The sequence below is a fragment of the Chelmon rostratus genome, chromosome 7, assembly GCF_017976325.1.
Source record: "Chelmon rostratus isolate fCheRos1 chromosome 7, fCheRos1.pri, whole genome shotgun sequence".
NCBI lineage: Eukaryota > Metazoa > Chordata > Actinopteri > Chaetodontiformes > Chaetodontidae > Chelmon > Chelmon rostratus.
The window spans coordinates 12,468,794-12,489,119 of NC_055664.1; the positions used below are offsets into that span (position 1 = coordinate 12,468,794).

Genomic DNA, 20,326 nt, shown 5'->3' on the forward strand with positions numbered 1-20,326 from the left:
ATTTTATTAGATAGATAGATATAGTTAGATTAGACAAATATTTCTCCCTGTGGTACGCTAATTATGCAAAATGCGACCTTAACTGAAGATGTAACTTAGTACATTTACTCATGTATTGTATTGAAGTACAATTTTTAAAGTATTTTGTTTGAGTATTTCCATTTTGTGTTGCTTTTCACTTCTACTTCACTACACTTTACAGGGAAACACTGTTTTTCTTCCTCCACAACATTTATGTTATTGTGAGATTTAATCGAGAAAAGTTGTGTGTACAGTTATAAAATATGATTCATTGTTGTAGATTAAAATATACAATAGTCTAAAGTAGTTGAAAATAGCTCCTCCATCAGCTGCTATGACAATAAAACCAAAAATAATAATGAATTATAATACTAAATAATACTGACAAGCAGAACTATTGATTAATTATTTGGAATAGCAATACCATCCTTTAAAGTATGCGCATTCAAATGTTTACTTTGAAATACAGAAGTATTAGCAACAAGACATTCTTGGTTATCAAAAGTAAAAGTACTCATTATGCAGAATGACCTCTGTTAGTATTATGCTACTGTACATTATTGCAACATTATTACTGATGTATGAATACCTTAATTGTCAGTACTTAAGTGCTGTAATTTCAAGGAGGAACACATTCTAATAGCTTTACATACTACTGGGATCTTAATCTACGTAATAGTACTTCACATTTTATAAACTAGTTTTTAAAATCTGAAAAGCAGCTGTTAAATAATGGAATGGAATAAAAAGATGAACTTTTCTCTCTAAAATTAAGTGGATTTAAGAATGACGTATAAGATAGATAGACAACTTTATTAGTTGTACTTAACTAAGTACAACTAATAAAGTACTTTATTAATCCCAGAGGATACTGGAGAAAAACAAACAAAAGCTCAAGATAAGAAAATACAAAGAGGTGAATAAGAAGATAGAAATATCGAAGCTAATCATTCAAATCTTAGCTAGAAATTCAGCTAAAACTAAAAACTCGGACCATACTTTTAATATATGCAATTATGGTGCCTGGTAATAGTCTTTATACGGCACATGCAAATGTGGTAGATATTGTACAGCATATTACTGATATGGCAGTACTGGATATAACTGCACAGAATCTGTACATTAACTATGTCCACAAAGGTTAAATGAAAATACTCAAGCTAAATTCAAAATGCTTCTTCAGCAAAGTTCTTGAGTAACTTTGCGTGACTGCTGCCGGGGTCACTCTGCCCCCAGAAGAGTACTTTTACTTTTGACACATCAAGTTCATTTTTGTGTCCATAGTTTTGAACGCTTATGGAAGACTTTGAATGCATGACTTTTACTTGTAACAGAGTATTTTTATTATGCAGCATTGCTACTTTTACTTAAGTAAAGAATCTGAATACTTCTTCCACTGGAAAAATAGCTTAACATGGCAATCTAACACATGGCCTTGGAACATAAACACGCTTGAAGTTGAGGAGGACGCGTTTAATGAGTCCGGCTGGCACCCATTACCTGCTGCTTAGATTACATAACCATGACCCTTAACCTGGTGCACGTCGGCAGTTATCTATTACAGCGGGTTACCACCGCACATTGACATTAGGTAATGTCTTTGTCGACCAGTCCATTTCAAAGTAAATGCAATCGACAATGTAAATGATAATGATTAATTGTACTCGTAAATATAAACAATAATATTTCTTTAAACAACACACGTATATAGCTAAAAATGTAATATCCCCGAATTTAATTCATTTGTCGCTGCCAGTGCAAGTGTCCTCCCCCGCTGCCAGCATCCGTTTGGTTTGATCCTACCTGTCGTAAAGTTTCCTTCCGCGTTGAGCACAGTGCGAGTGTAACACAAAGAGGGGAGGCGAAGGTAAGCGCAACACCAAACTCACATCTCTGAATTGTTTTACACCGAGTTATAGTCTGTGGCAGTCTCCGGGAATTACCCGACAGCGATAACATATCAACACCGAACAAGAAAATGAAAGAACAGAGCAAATGTTCAGCTCTTTCAGCGATGCATGAACGTTAGCTTAACAGAACTGCTCACTCCAATGTTACGCAAACTAAGGCTAACTTATATTTCTTTGGAGCAAGTCGTTTCCTCAGCGTGTACACGTTGAAATACGTTACATTTAATACGCTTCGCACATGTTTTGTTTCAGCTAACTCTGTTTTCTCTCTGAATTAGCCGGTATTTTTGACAGTGTTTGACATGTTTTCAGCCAGAGTTGTCACGGTCCAGGGAATAGTCGGGGCCCTAAGTCCACTCCTGCTGGCTATCTTGGTCATTTTCCTCGCATTGTTTGGCCGCCAGCGTTATTTTGTAAATAGAAAACACCTCAGAGCTATCCATAACGAAGTTAAAACATATTAAACTGGTGTCTACATTAACTTACACGTGGAACTCATACACGCTGTAGGACACCGGTGCCACCATCGCGACTGTTACACAACAAGCGTTATTTGCTTTAAGCAGAATACATGAATTGCTAGGATGAAGTCCAGTGAACCTCGATCATGTCTACATCATTGATCAATTACATCCCCGGTGGCAACATTCTTTTACTTGCCACGATTGGCAGCTAGCCAGAGGCTCACATGACGTTGAACACACCATGTGATAGCCAGTAGTTAGCGCACACTAACACTATATACACCAACATTGTATACAGTGTGCTTGTCAAGTGTGTGGTTTCACCCGCTATGTCAGAGGTATTTTGGATAGGTGGCAGCATTTAAAAAACAACCTGACTGTTATATGAACAACTTTTTCCTTGGCCAGACTGGTAAACCATTAATTAACGTTTGAGTTGAACTTGCTTTAAGGTAAGTGCTACTCCTCATCGAGGATGGTCTCTTCTTTAAAACACCACTGTGTGTGAAATCAGCAAGAAAAGATTAAAATAGTATTTAAATGATCAGAATAAATATGTCTCATTCATTGATCAATTACATCGATTGCAGTGCCTGTGTTTCTGGGTAGATTTATTCCAGCTAACTTTACACATGTATGACACGCTACGACCTTGAGACAGGAGGTTCTTGTGTTTTCAGTTTGGGTTGCTAATTGATCCTGCTGGGAGATCACTGAGAAAAGAAGTCGGCATGGATACAATATTACAACAGACAAGAGACACTGGTACTATCTAAATGATGTAGTTTGTGGTCATTCCCTTAGCTCCAGGATGATTACACTTAACATTAGCTGTCAGTTTATTAGGTACATCTAGCTAAAACTAATATTATAATGATATTCTACCCTCACTGATATAAGTGGGTTGACTTAATATTACTGAGTATAACATAATACAATTAAACTGTACCACAAACGGTTAAAGTGTGTTTCCACATAACTGCAGCTGTCCCTTGTTCGACACATAAAATGCACTTCCTTGATTTGTGAAGATATCATTGGAACATTTTATTTAGGAATTACTGGAAAGCGTTTTTGACCATGTTGGGTTTTCATCTGACCATGCCTTGAAGTCACTGTGACTTCTGTACCTACTGAGCTGGCACACAGGTTCCTCTGTACATAATAGCTTAAGTGGTTTGTTCGATATATCAGTGAGTCAGCAGTCCAGTAGTGTGCAAACCAGTGTTTTGTTAAGTGAGTGTACATATTATCGTGTCAAACAAACTGTTCCGGAGTTGTGGACGAGCCAGTTTACTGAATTAACCATAACCTGATCCTATTCTGTTCTTTGACAAGATTGATATTTGAGCAGTGAGAACACGAAGTCCTTTTGTGCTCAGTGTGATAAGAGATGCTTTTTGATGCATAACAACAACAAAAAAAAATCCTTGTGTGTAGAAAGCAGTGAGTCACAATGTTATAGCATGTAGAGCTAATTGTCTAGTAATACTTGCACAAATGGCACCATTGTGTGGTATGGCATGTAGAATACTGCTCATGTGTTTTAGCAATTGTACTGTTATGTGCTGAATCCCCAGTTTTGTTTAGTTTGAATTTTACCCCAAGACTGTAGACCTGTAACAGATTTTAAAATGCAAGTTTTAAATCAACGCTTGCTGACCCTGCAACTTGTATTTAACCAATTAATCGCAAGTTGTGAAAAACAGGCAGTTATCTATATAAGAAAGCCATTTAGGGAAACATGTACAGCTGTGTGGCGTGTGTGTATATATAATTAATATAAGATAATAATAATCATTCTAAATTAGTGATTGTCTTCATAAATAATCGATTGATCTTTAGGGCTGTAAAATGATAAATAATAAATATGGTGCTTTAGTCTAATCAACAGTCCAAAACCCCAAAGGAATTTATTGAACAGTCATATGAGCTCGAAATGAGGAAAATATTTAATGTTTTAGCAAAAGTATTTTGGAAAAAAATGTTAGCTCCGCTATGAAATTTCATTAACATTGTGAATTTTCTTTTCCTTTTTTTTTCCTCATGGTAGACCGTTCTAATAGTCATGTTTGTTCTGTTCTCGTGTAGAGTGTCAATACAACAGACATGGACGCTGAGACCACCACCCACACTGAGCCCATGGTGGACGAAGAGGAGCCTCTTTTCAGCAACCTGGACCTCTTCCTCTTCTCCCTGATTGTAGGCCTTGTCATTTACTGGTTCATGTCACGCAAGAAGCCTGAGCCCATCCCTGAATTCAAGAAGCTCGACACACCGTAAGTATCCATCATATTGTGACTGGGTTTTATTTAATGTTTTTTAAAGAGTTTGGCGTATGAACCGGTTCCTATTCAGAACAGACTACATCTTCAGGAGGAAAAAATTAATGTAGCTGAAATGTAAAAAAACAAGTTGAAACCCATAAGCTCCCAAATGTAAGAAGGAGAAGATATATTGTGTGTTTTACACAGGTCATGCTTTACTTTTAGTCGTAACCCCCCCCCCCCCCCCCCCCCATATAGCATTGGGTATTGTGTAGATTTTACACATTCTTATACTGATTCATGTTCTGATTATCTTTTTCGCGTTTGATCATATCCTGGTTCCAATTCTGATATTATTTGAGCAAAACATGTTGAAAGCAAATGCTACCTACCTTATGAAAAAAGGGAAAAAAAGCACAAAGCAAAAAACATTCTCTTATCTCACCATACAAAAGTTGGCTGTTTAACAGTTGTTTTGCTTGGGTTAGGGCCTTATGACCATGACTTGGGACAACAAAAATGTTGCATTTTCTGATGGTGCGACCATGCTGCTAGGACGACTCATAAAATGATCATGAAATGAAAGTGAGCTCCTTCATTGTATGAAATCATTTTCATACAACGGTTGTATTACACTGTATCATCACAGACTTCTGTGAAACCTGGCCATACTTGTAAGCAATAGCTCCTGTCAGCCATATTATAAACTCGTGCTGAGTCATATTTAACCAGCTCTGCTGGATAGCCAGAGGTCTTAAATGTACTTTCAGTAATGAGGTTTCTCTTGGTGCCTCCAGGTTTTTGACACCATTAGTTTCCATTAAACAAACCTCCCAAAGAGGTGCAGTATTTACTTTGATCCACAGAAGATTTGTGACCCTAAAATTGTAAGCTCATGTTTCTCCATTGAGCTGTATCCCAGAATTAGTGATGGCCTCCTCACTGTACTCTGCTGATCTCAGCTCCACCACCTGCCAAAAATGACTTCTTTTGTTGTGCCAAGCTATCAAGTAAGCTAGTCACCTGTGTGTGTTTACTGGGGTATGGGTTTGTTGTCAGACCTTTCAGTTCAATAGCTTTGGTAACTGATGTTTTTAAATCAAAGGTCAAGGACAAAGAACGTTTTGTCATTTATTTTACAATTAAATCCATATCCATATTCTGCATCTGCTGTGAGAGCAAGTGACTTATCACACATACTGTAGTTTATGTAAAAGCTATTAAGTGCTGCAGATGATGATCTGGAATTGCAAAAGACATGTTATTCTGCAGCTGGAAGTAATATTTTCCTTGATTATTGAGGCAAGTATTTTGGCATAGTACATGACTAATTTTTAAATCATTTTGTTCTTGTAATCGGACTTTGCTTATTATTAGGCAAAGAGAAGAGTGGTGAGAATAGCTGTGTGTAGCTCTAATTATCGGCAAGTGCCTTATGGCATATAAACAGTTGGGGTGTCACCATATGACCCAGTGTGTGCGATTGCACTGCTTAAAGCTTGTAAATGTTCCACTAGTAGTGACCTTTGTTTTCTCTATCCCTGTATGCTCTTTTACACAGTCTTGCACTCTCAGAAACTTGTCTGATCTCACTCTCTTGCCTGCCTCTTTCTCTCTCTGTGCATGTGAGCTTCTCCCTCTCTGTTCCCTCCCCTCATCACTTATCAGTGGAGTTATGGAGGCTTGGCTTGGTTTCAGTGGACTCTCCTTCCATTGGCCACATTTTTATTCCCTCCCCAACCACAACACAATTTCTTTGGTCACCAGAGTAAAAGCCATGGGCCAGCAGCAGCCACACTCGCTGTGTGGTTGTGTGAATGGAGACAGTGTTGGAGGCCGAGTGGGGGAGATCCAGACCATTTGTGCAAAAGCAGGACTTTGGCTAGAAGGGGGAAAGACCCCCGTAGAGCATGTGTTGCCTTGGGAAGAGCATGTATCAGTGCAGGGCGGGAATACAGGAAGGGGAGCATAGAGCAACACAAGCGCCAAGCTGGTCTCCCCTCCCCTTAAAGGGAGCAGTGATTACCTAACTGTTATGAAGGGGGCGTAGTCTTCCATGTCTTTCCTGTGCTTTTGTTTTTGGCCCTGAACCCATTTTGAAAGTTCCCTGGAGAGCAAACGAGGAGGGCTAGCCAAGCTGCTTTTGTGAGTCCTCTCCAAAGGTGGAAAGTTGAGGCAAAAGACAAGCAACCCTTTCTTTGCCCTGAGTTACTTTTTTTTTATTCTTCTTTCCCTACTCCCTTGTTTTTCTTTGTGTGTGTGTGTGTGTGTGTGTGTGTGTGTGTGTGTGTGTGTGCGTGCGTGTGCGTGCGTGTGCGTGTGTGTGAGCTGCTCTGCCATTGGAGGAGCGCCATGTCACAAATGGAATCCTTTTATGATAAATGAGGTTGCCATAGCAATGACATTCCCCTCTCTCTCCTCCACTGAGATGGGGGCGGGAGATACTTCAGAAAAACTACCATTCACAGCCCCCCCCCCTTCCCGCCCTCTTAAATGGTCCACCGTGGAGTTGCTCTGATAACCAGCCAAATTCTTAGAATGGCTCTTGTAGACTTTTTCATTCCCAACACCTTTCAGACCAGAGAGGAGAAGGGGCGGGGGCAAGGAGGAAGGCATTTTCAGCTCAAGAGTGTTTCAGTGTGTGTTTGTGTGAGTCAAAAGTGTGGGTCTGCAGCTCGGCTACATTTTATGGGAAAGTCAGTTTCCCACCATTGTGTCCTCAGCGGTTGCCAGACACTGACAGGGCTTGTAGGCTGTGTGTGTGTGTGGAGAACAGACGCTGCTGGTCTCAGAGAGCAGCACAGGAAGAGGCAGAGTTCAGATCGTGTTTGGAGCCTCTATGGTGAAGGCAGGCAGCTCTTCCAGACCTGCGAGTGTCCGGCTGCCTTTCTGGGCTGGTTTATTTTTCCGTCTTGTGGTTGTGGAGTGTGGACGTCCTGCTTTTGATTTTGAGCGTGGCGGTTCCTGGTGTGGCCTAGCCGGTGGTGCTAGTGGCAGTGGTGAGCTACAGGGCTACATGCCATGGGCTGTGTCTTCTCCCTGCCAGAGGACAGGAGAGATGCTGCTGAAAGGTCAGTAAAAGTGTTTGATTTACTGTGCCCTCTACGGCACAGTAAGGGATTTTTTTAAAATAACGGTTGCTTAAAATGATCTTAAACATTTATTACGGCTATTGTTTAATTCTGCTGTCTGATTAGTTAGCTCAGGTCACACTTACGAATGAGTGTTTCTTTGACACCTTGTAAAAGTGATTTGTAAATGAAGTGGTGGCTTGTTTCCAAAGTCAACTCTACACACAGTGTCATTTGCTTGTTTCTAGCAAAGACTGGCAAGATAGTGGTTTCAAAAACCATACAATGTTCCCAGGAGGTTATGTAACAGATGGTCGTAAAATCTGTTTGACTACAAACCCAATTTAATTATTGGGTCTTCTGTTTTTCCCTCTTTTTCCACAAGCTCCCCAAATGCTGTTCAGTCACTTACCATGTCAGCCATCATTGTGTTGCACATGTCCAGGATTGTTTCATTTTAGTCAGTAAACAAGCATTGCATGAGTTTGATTTGCATTTCATTGTGGGCCTTTAAAGTATAAATCCAGTTGCAAAATGAAAAACATGTCATTGATTGTAGCATCATAAGATCACTTCCACTTTTGAATGAGCCTGTGCTGCAGAGCAGTTAATAGATAGAAGCTCTGAAGTATTCAGACTAAAATGTAAATTGATAACTAAACGCCAGCATGCATGCGTTTGTTTTCATGCGTTTTCACTTGAGAAAGGAAAAGAGTGTGAGTCTGTTTTCATGTTATCACAGTCAGGCTAACAGTACCTTAATTCCTGCTGAAAGTGTATGATTTGCAAACACAGCTTCTTTAAATACAGTGGGTCCGTTTTAGACTCCATCTAATAGTTCCACTGGTGATGTGTTGTCAGATATGATTTTTTGTCCATAAATTATGTTCATTTTTGTCCTGTATATTCTTTCCATTTACTCTTTGTGTGCAGTCCTTATTAATCGGGGGGGGGGGGGGGGGGGGTCTTTTTTTTCCCCCCACATGCCTGCACTAATTCCTTCGTACTTAATATATTTAGATTACATTAAATATAGCAAATTAATATATCAGCCCCATTTCTCTTAGCTTTAATGGCTATATTATTGCCTTGTGCTTTTGGATATGTGAAATCTGAAAAGATATTCATCTGGTTTACCATTTCTGCTCTTATGTGTAGGCTTTTTATTCTTGTTCAGTGCAGACAGAGTTGCAGCTGTCCACTCAGACCTTTGATGCTGAATGAAGCGGCGCTGTCTTTTATTTGGCCAATAATAGAATTTGCTTCCTGTGTCCCTCTTTACAAACACTGCATCCACATGTGTTGTTTTGATCTGTTCATCCAGCCATTAATTACTTCCTGAACAAATCTGGCCCAAGATATTGAATTACCATGGGGTGTGCCCCATGGTAATTAGGTATCAACCAGTTTACCCTGTTTAATATCAAAAATTGCATACTGTATGTTGATGCTTAGTACGTGCTTGCACATATGGTTCATATGACTAATGCCTGTGTAGCTGCTGAGTCACTGCTCGGCTACTCCCTGTTGTTGTAGAAATAACACAAACAATGAATAGACATTTGCTCACGTTGCTAAGGAGTTTGTGCTACACATTTATTTAGATGATTTTTTAACAGTCTGTTCATGTCATGCTTTGTTGTATGACTGAACAATAAGGCTGAAGTTAATAGCATGCTATCGTACATCGCAATGTGGCAAATGAATAACCCACATAAAAGAATCCAAATTGATGTAGGGAGGCACCAATCCGATACCGATATTGGAAATTGGCCCAATACCAATTCAAATAGCTGGATGGGGTATCACTGACAATGGGGCTGGTCAGTTCACTTCTATGTTTACGTCTGCGTGCCCATTTGCACTAAACTTTGATTCCTGTTCCCTTTGAATATTTCGTTTTTACCAAATTGCCTTTTTAAACTACTTGTTTAAATTGTGAATGTGAATTTATCAGGTTTGTTTGCACTAGTTAGTGACTTCATTGTGATTTGATGTTTACACTGTGTTGTCATTTCATTCAGTTGTATTGTTTTCTACTGGAATTTTTACATTTTTTTAGCCCAAGTTTCTGGTGCATGAATATTTGTCATTTAATAATAAATAACTCAATACATTTATATCCATGTATTTATTTGTTAAATATTAATATTGAATATGTTATTTGTTGTCTTGAAACAAAGTTCAAATTTCAGTAGCTAATTTTCTAACACAATTTACAATTCAAAATGATGACATGACTGATAAAGTCAGTAAATGCTGTTGACTTATCAACCAGTTCTACTATGTTTTTACCCAGAGGATGTTTAAGTTGCTCGTTTGAACCACGTTTACCTCAACTGTCATAGTATTACCTGCTCCTGTCTAGTCAGTCAATATTTTCTCACCTTTTGCTCTTTCAATAAAACTGAAAAAAATGAAGTTTTTGTCATTGTAAAGGACAAGTGGACTTATTATCTTGCTTAATAACAAGTCAAATCTGTTTTTATCTCAGAGCGCCCACCACAAGAGAGACAAGTTTCATTGAGAAAATGAAGAAAACGGTGAGTGATGTTACTTTTAACAAGCAATTTCTCTTTGTTTTTCAGTCTCTTAACCCTTCCTATCACACGTTTCATTTTGCCAACATGAATTCATTCTTCACGAGCAGTGTTGTGGTTCCAAAACACGATTTAGGGTTTTCTGTGAACCATTTGGACTTGCAAATATACAAAGTTAAAGTGTTGCTGTTGTGGCCCTTCACAACATGTTGATTGTTTTTTCCTCAGTGAATCCCTGATTGATATTTAAGTGGAACACTTCAGTTAAAAAGTGTATTTGTTTTGTTTTGTTTTGTTTTGTTTTGTTTTGTTTTTTCTGACAGCCATAGTTGAAAATCAAAATTTAGCAAAATGCTAGAATTTACCTCTTTTGCTATGATAATATGACTATAATGTTCTCCTTGCTGATGTGAGTGTATGTAGTTCTAGATTTAGAAACACTGTTTTGACTTTGATGGTCCTCTGTTTTTAAGACAGCCTTGAGAGAAGACTTCGGTTTTGAATCATGTGGTTTTGGAGCAAATAGTTCGGATACCATGATGGTGGCAGAAGAGAACGTTGGCCTTCAGTGTTATTTGATTTTGTTTCTGTTTGTCTTTGTTATGGATTATCATGGCAACTATGTGGGCAAGGGAAAAATATTTTCTCACAAATACATGTGCAGATTGAGCTGTTTGTGTATGGAAATATAAGCTACATGTCTTCTTGTCTTCATGTGTCTGCTTTGAAGTGAGTTAAAGTCATTTAACATTATGCAGTTTGGGTTGTGCTAATGTCCCCCTGTTACATGCTGCAGTGCTTTAGTGCTTTGCAGCATTTCATGCAGGAAAATGCATTCTCAATAGATTTTACTTAAATTACAAAAGACCTTCTGCATCTGTTGTACTTGCACATGGTCTGTTTCATAAAGCACCCTCCAGACATGAGAGACAAATGAACTTTTTATTGTAATTGAGGGATAAAGCCCTTTCTTGCACCATGCAAATCTTTTTTCTGTCTGCTTGTAACCAGGGCAAGAACATCATTGTGTTCTACGGCTCCCAGACGGGCACGGGAGAGGAATTTGCTAACAGACTGTCCAAAGACGCGCAGCGGTATGGCATGAAAGGAATGGCTGCCGATCCAGAAGAGTATGACATGGTAATTTGCATCAGTGGACAAACATACAAACCAGACTAGAAATTAACAAGAGGTCATTCTCATTCTTTTGGATATTACTCATTATAGCTGCCAGTGTTTGTCACAATGATTTGTGAACGTATTGTGAACAAAATGTCACCGATGTGCTTAAGAATGGTGGTAATCTTAGTCTCCTGCAATGTCAAGACATGAGACTTAAGTCATTTTAATGATAACGTAATACATATCCCACGGCAGATTCTAAATGAGCCAAGCGGCGGTTTATAATAACTGCCAGTGTAATAATGATTCTAATTATAAATTCACTTTGATGAACTGAAAACATGTCCAGGCAAGTGAGTCCATAAAGACACAAGGACAGCACACAGTCATATCAACATGTGTATGCTATTAAGTCACAATAATACAAAGTGCACGATATTATGACGTTGAGCTTTATCCAAGATTATGTTGCAACACTGAGAACCAGCGCTGAACCATAAAACCAGTGATAATATGCTTTTTATATTGTGGAATAATGTGTAATAACTTACTAGTTTGCTGACAGACACACTTGTCTCGAATTTTGATGTCTAATGTTACAGGGGGAGCTATCACGTCTGTCAGAGATTACAAACTCCCTCGCCATATTTTGCATGGCCACCTATGGTGAGGGAGACCCAACAGATAATGCCCAGGACTTCTATGACTGGCTGCAGGAGAACGATGATGAAGACCTCTCCGGACTAAACTATACTGTGAGTCTCTATGTTCAAGTTGTGTTTGCATGAAGTCTTGCAGGCTTACAGGAATGCAGAGACTTGTCATTGAGTGTAGGAACTTTGTTAGTCCTTGTGCTGCATAAACAGTTTGATGCACATCACAATCCTTGAGCCCAGTTTGACATTATCATATGTCTTGTTTTGTCCAACCAAAAGCCAAAATAATACATGTGTTTTCATTTAAGACCAAATAAAGCAGTTAATTCCCACTATTCAGCACCTGGAACTATCAATTTCAATCAGACATTTGGCCTTTTTGCTTAAAATATGTTTATAGATTTTTGACGAAAATAGTTGCAGATGAAATATCTGTCAACTGACTAATCGGTTGACAGACTCATATTTATTTGCATTTATTATACAGCTTCTGTTTTGTTCCATCAGTCAGTTTTTAAAGAATACAATTGATTTGCCTTTGATATTTTTTAGATGTAATCATGACATGGAAATTTGAACAGCCAGCTCTGACTACTGGGATGCAAAGGCTGGATTTGAATTGCTCCCATACGTACATATAAATTCGCATTTTGTTGACTTCACTACCTGTTCATTTCATGAGTCACGCTATGTCAGTTTGCGTGTCCGTCCTACTGACACGCAGCACACAGGCTCACTTACACAAGCTGCATTGGCCTTTGTGTGCATCGTGAAAGACAGGGCTTTGTGTGTGTGTCATTGTTGGGGTGCGGGGCCTCTGGCCTCATTTGAGTGAAGAACTTGATTGTGGAAAATCTAGCTAAATTCGTGGGCACAGTCATGTCCCTCCTCTTGTATTTTATCTGTTTTCTCTCTGGTCTGTATTAGAGCGACTACATAAGTTACAGTCAACAAGAGATTTTTTCTGAATCTGTGATGAAGACATTATTAATTTTGGCATGTTGTTCTCAGTCTGTATTTTAAACGCCTGAAAACAGCAACTTGATAATGTGTTGATGGGACAGTTAAAAGACAGTCATACAGTCAGTTCCCAGCAGTCCCACAGGGCTGTCTGTGTGAAACAGAAAGTCATCACGCACTCTCTCGCTGCCTGCTTGATCGCTACCTCCCTTCACACAAGGCAAACAATAAGGTTATGTTTTTTTCCGACTCACAGTTAATACCTGCTGTGACATTTTAACAACAGAGATTTGTTGTTGTTGCTGAGATGAGCTTTGGCTCGGTCCCGGCTGCAGCACAGCCCTACAAGAAGTTGTAACTTATACCCGTAACTCTTAACTCTCTTATGAAAGGCAAACTCAGACTTAGAATGCAATACAATGATAAGCATGTGTGAAACTCTCCACAGAGGTTGTTTCTGCAAAGAAATGCAGCTCAGATAAACCATCTGAAGTGTTAAGTCTTCATAAAAAACTGAAACTGAGGTGTTGACAGGGAATGTTAACGTGCGCTGTATATACTGTTTGGATGTTTAGGAAGGTGGTGCACTTGAATGGAAAAGGTGCCACAAATGTTTCAAAATGGTGCATATCTTAAAGATGATGATGTGGATTAATGTTTTCACTTTGCGTTGATGATATTGGATCGCTGATAATTGAATCGATACATCGATCCAGATCAGTGGACCAACTTCATAAGACAATTTATACATTGTTAATAACTTTGAATAACTGAAAACCACAAGTTCATCATGTACTTTTATTTTCTGCCTGTTTGGTTCAAGATTTAGGCCACATATTGATGGTGTCTCTGTTCTGTCTCAAGGTATTCGCTTTGGGCAACAAGACATATGAACACTACAATGCAATGGGAAAATATGTTGATAAAAGGCTGGAAGAACTTGGGGCCAAGCGCATCTTTGACCTTGGTTTAGGAGATGATGATGGCAAGTAAGTGACCTGTTAATCCTCTGAACCAAAAAAGAAACAATGATTTAACATTTCTCTTGGTGTGGTGGCGTTCAGTGCAGCATGAATAACATGACCCTGCACTGTAATGCAACCGCCAAGACAAGCTTTACATTTTTAACCCCAAAATCATGCAATAGCTGATATCTAGATTATCTATATAATCATATATAATGAATGATTAAAATCATCATTATGTTTGTTCAATCAGACGCATATTATAGAATGGAATACAATTATCTTTCAGCCTGGAAGAGGACTTCGTTTCATGGAGAGAGCAGTTCTGGCCGGCCGTCTGTGAGCACTTTGGAGTGGAAGCCTTAGGAGATGAATCAAGGTTCGTCCACAGACATTTTGTGTCACGTTTTTACCGCTTTTCAATTATCACCATACCACCACCATTCTGAGATTGTCTTACCTTTACCCTGAAGCATTTCTTTACCAGCACTAAAATCTTAAAGCGAATATTAAACAGATGATGACGGAGGAAAACTTGCACACACATATGTATTCTGAAGTAAAGGTTAAGTGATATATTGTCTTTGTCACATGAAACATAGGTTTTACATCATGTCTTTTCAGTATTTTCAGTATTTCATATTTTCAGGTTGGCTGTGATCTTAACATAGATTAATCCTCATAGACCTTAAGTTTCCACATGTACGATGGAGGATTTAACAGCAAATACATAGACTGAAATTGCAATAACACATCATTGTCACATGGATGGGGTTTAAAATGATACTCCACCCAGAGTCTGTGTGTTTTGTCCTTGTTTGAAATGTCCACATCTTGACTGAGACTTGGTACGTTATCAGTCAGGACATATTTGATGTATGGTAAAATCCATTTATCTGTGTGTCAAATGAACAAATAGCAAGAATTATTATTATTTCACCAATGTGGACATACACCTTGCTAAAAAAACATCAATTTTCATTTCCTTAGGAATTAAATTTGATATCACGTATGTCTGTATGGAGTGCCTGTAAGAAGGGGCTAACTTCTCGTTGTTTTCCCCTCACAGCATACGACAGTATGAGCTGAAGGAGCACACGGACATCAACATGAACAAAGTCTACACAGGAGAGATCGGCCGCCTGAAGAGTTTTGAAGTCCAAAAGCCGTACGTACTGTAGCAGAGACGCTGTTCTTCACCACTAGAACTCAATCATCATCAGAGTACTGGCTGCTCAGTCATTGCTCACATTTCACCTACAATTATAACCAACTGCAAGGTTTATTAAAGGTCACTTTCTAAGAATTAAGCTTTCTGCCCCCTAGTGGACATGGGAAATACATTTCTGCAGCCTGTTATCATCAAAATGTAATAAATAATTTGTTTATTGAGTAATAGATCATAGTTTTTTTTCATTCAAATGAGATTTCATGTCTTTTATGTGTCTACATTCAGCCAGATTGCATTTTCTCATTTCAGTGTTGCTCTTGTATTTATTTTTAGGCCCTTTGATTCGAAAAACCCTTTCCTGGCCCCGGTCACTGTCAACCGCAAACTCAATAAGGCTGGTGATAGACATCTCATGCACCTGGAGCTAGACATAACAGGCTCCAAGATCAGGTGAGACTGGATGGATATATCTAGGTAATTGCTATATACAGCTTTGCATACCCCCTACGCCATATGACTACATGAAAAACTCTGATTTGTGTTCAGTTTTAAGGTTTTATGAATACAGGTCAAAGTCTCAATTTGCTGCATTGTGTACTTTCAGATATGAGTCAGGCGACCACGTTGCTGTTTTCCCCACAAATGACTCTGCGTTGGTGAACAAGCTGGGACAAATCCTTGGAGTGGACCTTGATGTGGTTATCTCTCTCAACAACCTTGATGGTGTGGCATTGAAAGCATGAAGCACCTTGACTTTAGTAGTTGTCCCTCGCACCTTCTCACGAAACCCTCCCCTCATATCTCTGCCTGCAGTATCAGCTCAATCAATGCATATGAATCGGAAATTGTTTTATTACAGCAATTAGATGTTATTACTAGAATGTATCACATGTACTTTGTGGTTGCATAAGTGATAATTAAGGCAGGCCTTGTTTAGTGTTTAACATTATTAAAAATTACCGGAAATGCCTAATGATGAACTTTGTGCACAATCTGCAGCGTTGAAACAAAATAAATGATCTGAGGGTCAATGTGTCAAATGAAAACATGATAATTAATATTTTGCCCATGATACCCTTTTTTTTTTTTTTACTTTATCAGACATTTAGAGTTATCAGTTGACTATGACATAGATTTCGATGATTTTAGAATAATAAAATATCTGTTTTATTCATTTTTCAGAGGAGTCCAACAAGAAACACCCTTTCCCCTGCCCCACCACCTACCGTACAGCCCTCACTCACTACCTGGACATCACACACCCTCCTCGCACCAACGTCCTCTACGAGCTGGCACAGTATGCCTCTGACCCCAAACACCAGGAGAATATGCGCAAGATGGCCTCTTCCTCACCTGAGGGCAAGGTCAGTAACAGGTTCAGCCATGGAACCATCGTTAACTGGGCCTACACTTCATACAGATACGCTCGCTGTGCTTTTTCAACCACTTTCCACCTCTAATACTTCATGTTATTTACTTTCTGTTGCTGTCTCTCTACAGGCACTCTACCAGAATTGGGTGCTGGATGCCAGTAGAAACATCCTCGCCATCTTGGAAGACATGCCGTCTTTGAGGCCTCCCATTGATCACCTGTGTGAGCTGCTGCCTCGTCTCCAGGCTCGCTATTATTCCATCGCCTCATCCTCTAAGGTAATTCTCTGTTTAAATTGCCCAAGATACACAGAGTCATATCCTTTTTGCCTTTTGTGAGAGACTTAATTTCTACAAATGCTGTTTGATTTGGGCGTTAGCAGCAAAGACACACAAAAACATTAGTCAGATATGAGAATTAAAGTAGAGATCTGTTGGTAACCCCTCTGTTCTGTAGGTTCACCCCAACAGCATCCACATCTGTGCTGTAGTGGTGGAGTACAAAACCAAGACTGGCCGCATTAACAAGGGTGTTGCCACCAACTGGCTGATGAACAAACTGGTCACTGACAACGGCCACAAGTCCACCGTTCCCATGTACATCCGCAAGTCTCAGTTCCGCCTGCCCTTCAAAGCCACCAACCCAGTGATCATGATCGGCCCTGGGACAGGAATCGCTCCCTTCATGGGCTTCATTCAAGAGAGGGGCTGGCTCAAACAGCAAGGTACTTATAGACACTGTGTGCCACATGCATGTGTGTATATGGATGTTGTTTGCCTGATCTTTGTGTCTGACTGTTACTTGATCAGATATATTTTCAAAAAACCTCAATGGAAGAGGCTGAAGGGAATAATCAGCACACAAAATAACCAGTTCTTTGTTTTGTTTCCTTTTATAGGAAAGGAGGTCGGAGAGACAGCAATGTATTTTGGCTGCAGACATAAGAATGAGGATTACATCTACCAGGAGGAGCTGGAGGAGGCAGAGAAGAATGAGGTTCTAACACAGCTTCATGTTGCCTTCTCCAGAGATCAGGAGCACAAGGTACGGCTGTAATACCTGGTTCACTAGAGGTGAAGCTAGAAACTGCTGCGATTCAAACTTACTTCAGTTTATAAAATATACCTGGTTGCCTGGTTGGATTCCTGCTAACAGCAAAGTCAGAGGCATGTTTTAGGTTTCAGTACCATTGTTCGTCATTGTTTAGTTTAGAAATTTAGAAATTTTAAAGCATAGTTATATCTCAATTTCTGCAGTTGCTGGCTGGTCATCAACACATTTTGCTGTTAATCTTATTTGACAACAAGAATAGTATTCAGATAATTAATGACTGGGTAAAATAACAAATTTGCATTGTGGAAAAACACTAGTTACATTACTGTCTGCTTGCCTTTAAACATACAGTTAAAGACGCACACATGAACAATGTTTTTTCTTTCTGTTTTCAAAAATAAAGGTGTATGTGCAGCATATGCTGAAGAAAAATAAGGAGAACCTATGGAAGCTGATTCACTCAGACAATGCTCATATCTACGTCTGTGGGTAAGTAACACATTTGACCAGTGAAAACTTAATATTAAATATGATTTATTCAAAAAGATTTAACCTTTCGTATTCATTTATTTATGTTGAGAAAGAATTCTGGAGTGAGTTGTTGAAATTGTCCATGTGTTAATAGAATTAGAAGTTTACACTGAAGGACAACAAAATAAATGAAATAACCCCTGTGGAAGCCCACATTCTCTTAGGTGCTTAGGCACTTTCTACTGTGTAAATTCATCATAACTGAGCAATCAAAAGCAAGTTGTGAGGTGACGTTTTTGCTGGTTGTGAACTATGTTTTTTTGTAATTATTATTATTGTAATTATTAGAGCAATATTTCCCGAACAAGATATACACAAGATTAAAAAAACATTAAAACAAAGATGACCAGATGTCCAAAGTGATCTCTCTCCTGATTTTAGGGATGCAAGGAACATGGCTAAAGATGTGCAGACAGCTTTCCACGAGATTGCAGAAGAGCTGGGAGCCATGACGCGCAGCCAGGCCACAGATTACATCAAGAAACTGATGACCAAGGGACGCTACTCACAAGATGTCTGGAGTTAAAGAGTCTCAGACTCGGCCTCAGTCTCACTACTCACGTGGTGCTTTCACGTTTTCTATTTTTACTGTATGTCTTGTTTTATCAGGACTGAATATAAAATCATGAAACACCTGCTCATCACCCTGGTTCATGAGCACTACAGGTAGCAGAACATCATGAGGCAAACCCTACCTCAGCAGGTTTTGTTAATAAACCCATTGAGTAATTTCCTATGTAAACTGTGTTAACAACCTGTGTCTGCTGGGGTCCTCATTTGAGTCGTGGTCTCAGACCAACCAAACAGTTGTCTGGTTTCCAGAGACTGTAGAAATTATATAAATGAATGAATTTGTGTAATTGGGTGACTGCAACTTGAAATTCATCAACCAATCATGGCGCTCAGTTAGAAAATACAACACACTCATCTTCATTTCAGATTTGATTTTGTTCGGATTATATCAATGAGTGAGTCAGTGTGGCTGTGCAGATTTATCAGCTGATGACGGCTCAGAGTTGAAAACCCATCTGTTTGTGGGACAGGGACTCACTACACCCAGCCTCTGAATGTACAGAATTATATTTCCACTGTGAATATGAAGATTTCAATTCAGAATATACAAGGCTCATTCAGTTTGTACACCTTGAGATGTTTGTAACTTTCATCTAATTGATTAACGGTTTGTAGTCACACCACAGCAGGTTATATTGCATCATATGTGAAGGGAATCTAACCAGTGCTATGTGTTCTGTTGCAGTGTGAACACTCAGAGAAGCTTTAGACATGAAAGGAGCTGATCTAGAGGTAAATGTTTGGTGTGACAAACTGGCATCATAGGTACAGTTATGTTAACCTTTGTATTTTGACAAAGGATTTTGCCTCTTACGTGAAAGTTTTTGTTCATTTTAATCAGTAACTGTGGCTTTTTGAGAGGCACAAAAGGTGATGCAAAAGGTAAGAGAACTTATGGAAAATATGAGGTTATGTGCATTTATATTTCCTGTAAAAAAACTGTTTTTAAACACGAGAATGAATCTGTATCCTATATTGGTAAAATGTTAAAACACTTGAAATTCTGGCTTTGAAACCAGATCTGTGGGAAGTGGTGGTTGTGTATTTTATATGCATCTGACAGCATAATGAAATTATTTGTCATGTGGCAGTAACTTGGACATATGACCTGTCTGTGGTTATCTGTAATTTTTTTTTTCCAATTACGTATGCACCACAACATGGTCAGACTTAGAAAACATTTTGTGTATCTCCCAGTGCCCATCAGTCAGTGCTCATTGCAGCACTTTGGTGTGACTATGGGGAGTTTAAGGCAGTCAGCCAACCAGTTGAAGTGCAGCCTGTGCCTTTTTAACACTGCCTTATCTGTTAAGTTAGCATTAAAAACCCTGATGCTTCACTGTCTGTTTAATGTTTTTTTTCTTTCATGCTTACATTTTGATAGAAAGTCACTTTACCCAGTACTGCCACTTTTTTGTCATTCCATTTTATGATGTAATTATTTGGTTTTATTAAGGCATTCATTTTTTTTAATGAATAAAATTGGAAGAATCTGTCAATTTAATTACTTTTTGGGTTTAAATAAGGTTTCATCGTCGTATGTCGTGGCATTGGTCAAATACAAATAGATAATATTCAACAATTTGCACACTTACACTAAACATGACCTGCATCATGAAAACTACTATGTGAGGGTAGTATTGTTGCATT

General features: G+C 38.9%; 1 protein-coding gene across 1 annotated transcript; it reads left to right on the plus strand.

Moving 5' to 3' along the window:
• Positions 1 to 1,813: 1,813 nt before the first annotated feature.
• On the plus strand, positions 1,814 to 20,015 carry porb (P450 (cytochrome) oxidoreductase b). The gene is made up of 16 exons (XM_041941310.1): positions 1,814 to 1,888; positions 4,487 to 4,674; positions 10,228 to 10,276; positions 11,285 to 11,413; positions 11,998 to 12,150; positions 13,876 to 14,000; positions 14,266 to 14,355; positions 15,046 to 15,144; positions 15,481 to 15,597; positions 15,752 to 15,870; positions 16,330 to 16,511; positions 16,648 to 16,797; positions 16,976 to 17,243; positions 17,418 to 17,563; positions 17,976 to 18,061; positions 18,485 to 20,015. The coding sequence occupies exons 2-16, from the start codon at positions 4,505 to 4,507 to the stop codon at positions 18,627 to 18,629; spliced, it is 2,028 nt and encodes a 675-aa protein (XP_041797244.1). The 5' UTR covers positions 1,814 to 1,888; positions 4,487 to 4,504; the 3' UTR covers positions 18,630 to 20,015.
• Positions 20,016 to 20,326: the final 311 nt, after the last annotated feature.

Excerpts from the sequence above, each read along its gene's own strand:
- porb (XM_041941310.1), top strand. The coding sequence starts at position 4,505 with ATGGACGCTGAGACCACCACCCACACTGAGCCCATGGTGGACGAAGAG. Across the intron at positions 10,277-11,284 it reads TTGAGAAAATGAAGAAAACG|GGCAAGAACATCATTGTGTT; the intron begins GTGAGTGATGTT and ends GCTTGTAACCAG. Across the intron at positions 15,871-16,329 it reads CTCTCTCAACAACCTTGATG|AGGAGTCCAACAAGAAACAC; the intron begins GTGTGGCATTGA and ends TTCATTTTTCAG.